This window comes from Melozone crissalis, unplaced genomic scaffold (assembly GCF_028551555.1).
Source record: "Melozone crissalis strain CALT ecotype California unplaced genomic scaffold, PUWL_Pcris_2 ptg000231l_1, whole genome shotgun sequence".
NCBI lineage: Eukaryota > Metazoa > Chordata > Aves > Passeriformes > Passerellidae > Melozone > Melozone crissalis.
In genome coordinates, this window is record NW_026535993.1 from 517,542 (window position 1) to 525,599 (window position 8,058).

The following is an 8,058-nucleotide window of genomic DNA, read 5'->3' on the forward strand; positions in this document are numbered from 1 at the left end:
TAAGGAAGGTGAAACCAAAAAACAATAGGTTTCACAAACATTTGTTTATCTGTTTAGTAAACTGTTAATATGGGTGGGGGGTTTGCTATGATTGATAACACAGTATCAGCTTATCCGCTCAGTAAACTTAGGATTCCAGGAACTCAGCAGATTGAGCCTAAAAATTCCAGGAATCAGACAAAGGAAAATTACCAACCTTCATCTTCAGACCCCAGGAGGTGGACTATGACCACCTAAACACAAAAGAAGAATACGCAGAGTACTACACATCAACCCGGAAGAAGGACTGTATAAGAACTCCACGGAAAATGAGAAGAGCGTGACAGTGGTGGAGTGGAGACTCCCCTGTCACGCAGGGCTGATTTGCTTATTGCTTTGCCTGCTGTAATCGATAAATTCTCAATTGGTTTTACTTGGCAAATTGTCATCTCAACTTATAACACTCCCCAAGGACTGATATGACACCCTTAAAATTCTAACCCAGGGGTGCTGGCCTGACTGGAGCGGGATGTCTGCCATAGGAAGCGGGAGGTTTCCCATAGGAACCAGTCCTGAAACAACAGGCCCTGCTCACTTCTGGCACTGGTTTGTGCTGTTCAGAACTGGACTGTCTGTACCTGTTCTCAATGGATGAATTCTCCACTGTGCCCTCCATGTACCATCCTGCTCACCTCACCGTGGTAGCTTATAAAAGACCCCAGAGTTAACCAAAGACTTTGAGCCCCAGCCCCTGGCCAGGCAGATCCTGTCCCTCTCTCCTTGCTCAGGGCTCTTGCCGGGCTGGGCACTGGCATGTGGGGATGTGCAATGGCAAGGGCAGGAGCATGGGGCAGCCCTGCCAGGCTGCTGAGCAGGGAGAAGGAGGCAATGAGGCCCCAGGCCTGCAAGGGTCACTTGTCTCCTGCTCCTGCCTCGGGCCCAGGCCCAGCAGCCATGGCCAAAGTGCTGCCCAAGGTGGCTCTGGCAGGGCTGTCTTGCAGCTGCTGCACATGCCTGTGCCCTGTGCAGCCCAGGCTGTGCTACGGTGTCCCTGCCCTGCGCCTCTGTCCCTGCAGGCTGTCGGCATCCCCCGGCTGCCCCACCTGGCTGGCCCCTTCCTTTGCTGACAGCTTTGCCTCCTGCCTGCCTCTGCCTGCCCACACAAAGCCTGGGGCTGATACCAAAAGGCTTCATTCCATGTTTACCCTGCCTGTGAACTTTCAGCACAAGAACAAGGCATGCAGGGGCTGCTTTCCCAGCAAGCATGGTTGGAAGTAAAGAAGACATCTGGCTCAAGGGTGCAGAGATAGAGAAAACAAGGAGTGAATCTGGGAACTTGGGGTGGCTTTTATGGAAGTGGGTAAATTGTAATTCACATTATGGTCTGTATATAAGGAACACCCTGGGACAATTACATGTACACATAAGGTTAGGAGTTTTCCCATGTTGGACCTTAAGCCTGAATAAATGATTCCCTCTGAAATAGCAAATTAGTGGTCGGGAGCCTTATTCTGATATTTCAGAGAGTTGATGTCAGTGGGGCCTCACAGAACCAAGGAGTCAGCTGTGACACTTTGCAAACTCATGGAACAAAGGGTCCATGGTGACACAGCAGAACCCCATGGAACCAAAATCCATTTTGGCACATTGGGGCCACATTGAACCAATGGTCCATTGTGATGCTGCGGATCCAAGGAGACCATTGTGACCACCCTGAGATACCTCTTGGAACCAAGGGGCCATTGTGACACAGCAAGGCCTGGTGGAACCATGGGTCCATTGTGACACTGCAGAACCTCACAGAACCAAGGTGACGGTGTTCTACTGCGGAACCTCATGGAACAAAGGGTCCATGGTGACACTGCACCACCAAGGAGACTGCTGCTGGCAGTGTGAGAGCTCATGGAACCACAAGTCCATTGTGACACAGCAAGGCCTGATGGAACCAAGGGTACCTCGTTAAACTGTGTGGCCTCATGGAACCATGAGCCATTGTGACACAGTGTGGCCACACAGAGCCAAGGGGCCACTGTGACCCTGCGGTTCCAAGGAGACCATTGGGACTGAGGAACCTCATGGAACCAAGAGTCCATTGTTCCACTGTGGGGCTGTGGGGAACCAAGGGGAGCACAGTGACATTGTGAGGCCTCATGGAACAATGGAGACTGTTCTGATACTTTGGGACCCAGTGGAACCAAGGGGCCATTAGAGCATGGCAGGGCCTGGTGGAATCAAGGGCACTGCAGTGAACACTGTGGGTGTCCATGGATGAAGAGTCCATTCTGACACCGTGGAACCAAGGATACCATTGTGACACTCTGGGCATCATGGAACCAAAGGTCCATTGTGACACAGCAAGGCCTCATGGAACCATGGAGGCCATTTATAGACTTGGAGGCCTTGTGAAACCAAAGGGCCATTGTGGCACTTCAGAGCCTTGTGGAGCCAAGGGGACCATAGTGACACTGTAGGGCTCCATGAAACCAATGGTCTGTTGTGACAGGCCTTCTGGGATCATGGAGACCTTTCTGACACTACAAGGCCTCATGAAACCATGGAACCATTGTGACACTCTGGAGTCTTGGCAGGCCAAGGGGCAGTTGTCACACTGTATAGCACCATGGAACCAAGGAGGCCATTGTGACACTGCAAGGCCCCGTGGAACTAAGGAAACATGAAACAGTGCAGGACCCCATGGAACCAAAGGACCATTGGGATATTGCAGGGCCTCATGGAATCCTGGAGGCCATGATGACACTTGGAGGCCTCATTGAATCAAGGGGCTCTGCAGCGCCTCATGGAACCAGGGAGGCCCTTCTGACTTTGTGAGTCCCCATGGAACCAAGAGTCCATTGTGATACTGCAGCACCAAGGAGACCCCTGTGACACTGCCAGGCCTCATGGAAGCAAGGGACCATTGTGACACTCGGGAGCCCTATGGAAACAAGAGGCCAGTGTGACACAGGAATGCCTCATGGAACCATGGAGAACATTATGACGCATGGGGCCTCATGGAACCAAAGGAGCATTGTGAAACAGCAAAGCCTCATTGAACCAAGGGCACAATAGTGACACTGTGGGGCTTCAAGGGACCAAGGGGAGATTCTCAAAGTGCAGAATCAAGGAGACCATTGTGACACTCTGGGGCATCATGGAACCACTGGTCCATTGTGACACAGTATGGCTGCAGGAAACCATGGGGGCCATTTCTACACCTTGAGGCCTTGTGAAACCAAAGGGCCATTGTGGCACTTTGTGTCTCCATGGAACCAAGGAGTCCATTGTGACACTACGAGGCCCTGTTGGGCAATTGTGGCACTGTGTGGCACCATGGAAGCAAGGGACCATTGTGACACTAATGGAACTAAGGATGTGACATCCCCATGGAACTAAGGATTCATGGAACAATGTGGGACTCATGGAACCAGAGGTCCATTGTGACTTTGCGGGGCCTCATGGAACTAAGGGGAGGGAAAATTGTGACACTGTGGGGCCCAATGGAAGCAAGGGGCCAGTGTGACACAGCTGGGCCTCATGCAGCCAAGGGGCCACTGGGATCCTGAGGAGCCCAAAAGAACCAAGGGGCCATTTTGACATTCTGCAGCTGTGGAGACCCTGAGAGGCATTCCCTGGGTTAGGGAGACACAAGAAGCTTCCCTCAAAAGCTGTTTGACCCCATTGGCTCCTTCCCCTTGTTCTGTGTCCCTCAGCCCCTCCCTCCCCATTTCCCCTTTGGCCTCATCTTTGTACTGCCCCCATGGCACTGATCAACCCCTTCCTCTGGAGATACAGAAACCTGGACTCCCCCCAGGAGTCCTGCCTTGTGACCCTGAACATCTCACTGCACGGCTGAATTAAACATCTGTGGATACCATGCAAAGGCCCTTTTTGCTTCCCTACCCTGGGCTTTATTAGCAGCTATTCCGGCTGCAACAATGGTCCACTATGGGAGTGTTGATCCACGGACACCATGGTGACAAAGTGGGACCTCATGGGTCCAAGGGACCGTTGTGACACTGAAGAGCTTCATGGAACCCAGGGTCCATTGTGACACAGCAGGGCCTCATTGGATCTAAGGAACCATTGCTGACAGTACAGAAACTCATGGAACCAAGGGGCTGTGGTGACACAGCAGGGCCACATGGAACCCAGGAGACCAGTGACATTTAGGGACCTCATGGAACCCGGATCCATTGTGACACTGCAGAAACAAGGAGACTATTGCTGATGGTATGGAAGCTCATGGAACCAAGTAGCCATTGTGACACTCCAGGGTCTCGTTGAACCAGGCAGACCATTGTGACACCACAGAATCTCATGGCACTGAGGGTTTATTGTGACACAGGAGGTCTCATGGAGCCAATTGTCCATTGTGACAATCTGGATCTGAGGAGACCATGGTGACACCATGGAACCTCATGGAAACATGGGTCTATTGTGACACAGCAAGGCCTCGTGGAACCACAAGGAGACCATTGAGACATCATGGAACCTTGTGGAACCAAGGAGACCATTGTGACATCATGGAACCTCGTGGAACCAAGGGTCCATTGTTAGAGTCCAGCACCAAGGAGACCATTGTGACAGTACAGAACCTCACGGGACCAAGATTCCATTGCTATGCAGTGGGGCTTCATGGAACCAAGGAAGCACTGTGACACAGCAGGGCCACATGGAACCAGTGGTCCATGGAGATACTGCAGATCCAAGGAGACCATGGTGATGCTGTGGAACCTCCTGGAGCCAAGGGGCCATTGTGACAGTGTGGGGCTGCATGGAGCCAAATATTCATGGTGACACAGCAGGGCTGCTTGTGACCAATTGTCCATTGTGACCCTGCAGATCCAAGAGACCAGGGTGACACTCTGGCAGTTGATGGAACCAAGGGGCTGTTGTGACACACCAAGGCCTCGTGGAATCAAGGAGAGCATTGTGGCAGTGCAGAACCAAGGAGACCATTTTGACAGTACGGAACCCAATGGAACCAAGGGTCCATTGTTCTACAGCAGGGCCTCATGGAGCCAAGGAGCCATTGTGAAACTGTGGGGCATAATGGAGTCAAGGACACCACTGATACTGAAATCCCCTGGATAGAAACTTCTGAACAGTTTTGAGTATTTGAAAGCAGGTATTCTTTATTACAGTATGGTGGTCACTTGGGCCATCCTTCCTCCATTGGAGTGAACTGAGCATCAAATGAACAGAGTTTTTATTACACACACTGATTATGTATCCATTAGCTATCTCCAGCTCCTTTGAGTTTATTTGACATAGTTGCACCCCTTATCACAAATCCTTTCATGGTTCTTTGGATTTTGTCTTCAACATCCAGTGTCCTTTTAGGTGGCTGTTCCTTGACCGACCCCCCCCCCCCCCCCCCTTTTTAGTATGGCAGTATTATTGTTTTGCATAACTTCTGCTTTGTCAGCCTTGCAGAGCTGAGCTGGCATCCTGCTTGCATTTTGTGTGACTTCTGCTTGCCAGAGGTACATCCTCAATCAGTTTCTCCAAGGCTGTTCTGCTCTACTGTCCTTGATAAGAGTAAATGTTGTTCTGTTCTCCTGTCCTTGTCTCAGTGCACGCCCCGCATTAGGCATCTGCACCCCCCCCCAGCCTATGGGCCTGGGGTGGGCAAGTGTTCCTGGGGGACAGGGATGGGACAGCTGGGCTGGACTGACCCAAGGGATGTTCCATTCCATGTCACACCATGATCAGAAATCAAGTAAGAGAAGCGGGAGGGCAAGAGTGGTAGGGAATATTTTTTTTAAGATATTTTTCTTTGAAAAAAGCAGCTGCAAATACAGAATCCTCTCCCGCCACAGGGTGGTAAAACATTTTCTGCTGATAGGAGATTTGCTTTTCTTCTGTTTATGGTCTTTTCTTTTTGTGGTTGGTTTGTTTGTGGGGTTTTTGTGTTGTTGGGGGTGGGTCTTGCTTTGGTTTTTTTTGGTTGGGTTTGGGTTTTTCGCTATTGAACTGCCTTTCTTCTGATGCATAAGTTTTTCCTGCCCTTTCTTGTGGCTTGCTTGGCACCTGCTGGCATGGTCACTTGGTGTCCCTCCGTGCAGGGACAAACAACCTCCTGCAGGTGGGGAGAGGCCAGTGCTGGCAATGGTGGTTGCAGGGGCTGGTGTGGGACAATTGCCCTGGGGCACCTTCCCAGGCTGTCCCAGAACAGAGACACAGCCCAGTCTCTGCTCTGCTGCAGCCTCAGGTCCATGTCAGGAGCTCTGGCTGTGCCAGGACACTGCTGTGAGCCCCCCCTGCACGCTCCCCCCATTCCCCAGGCACTGGGCTTTGCTGTGCCAGGGCATTCCTGGAGCACATTGCTGACAGCAGCTCTGGAGGGGAGCAAAGCCTCCCTGCCCTGCCCTCAGGAGATGCCCTTTGCTGCTGGAGCTGCTGTGCTGGAGCCCAGCTGTGTCCCAGCAGTGCCCATGGCCTGGCAGGGCCTGTGGCCACAGCAGGGACACGCAGCAGGACAGTGACCAAGCTGCCAGAGCGCTCCGGCCTTACAGCCACAGCAGGGCTGGCAAGGACAGGGTGCAGTTGGGCAGAGCAGATGTGGGAAGAGGCGGGGCCATTGTGCCTGGCTGTGCTGCTGTGCTGGGAGTCGCTTCCCTCCACCTCTGCTCACAGGCACTGCCCCTGCAGGGACAGTGAAGGGCTGAGGAAGAATCCTGGATAAACAGGTTGGGGGAGGCACTTGTTTTTATTTAAATGCACAGGGAACAGACCGCTAGTAAGTCTCTGTCCTTCAAATAATACAGATATTAATGCAGAAATGCAAACAATATTACTACAATATTTTGCAGAAAAAACAACAGTAGTCAAAGAAGTTACTGAAAAAAAAATGGTCAAATAGGGGAAAAGTCTGAGATTGTAAAGAGTTACATTCTAAAGGCTCTGCAACAGAAAAGAGACAGTTTAATGCTTCTGAAACCATCCAGTCATCATTTTCCTCAGGGCATCCTTGAGCTCCTGGTTCCTCAGGCTGTAGATGAGGGAGTTCAGGGATGGAGGCACCAACGAGTACAGAATTGACACTCCCAGATCCAGGGAGGGGGAAGACATGGAGGGATGGGGCTTCAAGTAGGCAAAGGCTGCAGTGCTGAAGAACAGGGAGACCACGGCCAGGTGAGGGAGGCAGGTGGAAAAGGCTCTGTGCCGTCCCTGCTCAGAGGGCATCCTCAGCACAGCCCTGAAAATCTGCACATAGGAGAAAACAATGAACACAAAACAGGCAAATGATAAAAAGGCACTAACAGCAAGGAGACCAAGTTCCCTGAGGTAGGAGTACGAGCAGGAGAGTTTGAGAATCTGGGGAACATCACAGAAGAACTGGCCCAGGGCATTGCCGTGGCACAGGGGAAGGGCGAATGTATTGGCCGTGTGCAGCAGAGCATTGAGAAAGGCACTGGCCCAGGCAGCTGCTGCCATGTGGGCACAAGCTCTGCTGTCCAGGAGGGTCCCGTAGTGCAGGGGTTTGCAGATGGACACATAGCGGTCGTAGCACATGACGGTCAGAAGGGAAACCTCTGCTGAAATGAAGAAGACAAACAGAAATAGCTGAACAGCACATCCTTTGTAGGAGATGTCCCTTGTGTCCCACAGGGAATTGTGCATGGCTTTGGCGACAGTGGTGCAGATGGAGCCCAGGTCGCTGAGGGCCAGGTTGAGCAGGAAGAAGAACATGGGCGTGTGCAGGTGGTGGCCACAGGCTACGGTGCTGATGATGAGGCCGTTGCCCAGGAGGGCAGCCAGGGAGATGCTCAGCAAGAGGCAGAAGTGCAGAAGCTGCAGCTGCCGCGTGTCTGCCAATGCCAGCAGGAGGAAGTGCCTGATGGAGCTGCTGTTGGACATTTGCTGCCTCAGGAAATGGTTTTCTGCTGAGGAGGAAAAGGCAGGACAGAGCTGGGCCAGATGCAGAGCAAAATCTATTACATATCTCATAGTAATTCAACATTCAGAGTCTCTCTTTTTAGGAACACTTCTCTGCATTCCCCTTTCCTGGGCCCTGGGTTTTGCAGGCATTGAGAGCAGGGACTTACAAATGGGCTCCAAAGGATTCCTTAGTCC

General features: G+C 52.0%; 1 protein-coding gene across 1 annotated transcript; it reads right to left on the bottom strand.

Annotated features, from left to right (window-relative positions):
• Window positions 1-6,906: 6,906 nt before the first annotated feature.
• On the bottom strand, window positions 6,907-7,845 carry LOC128949457 (olfactory receptor 14J1-like). Its single transcript, XM_054294318.1, has one exon. It carries the CDS (start codon window positions 7,840-7,842, stop codon window positions 6,907-6,909), a length of 936 nt encoding a protein of 311 aa, XP_054150293.1. The 5' UTR covers window positions 7,843-7,845.
• Between the last annotated feature and the right edge of the window lie 213 nt (window positions 7,846-8,058).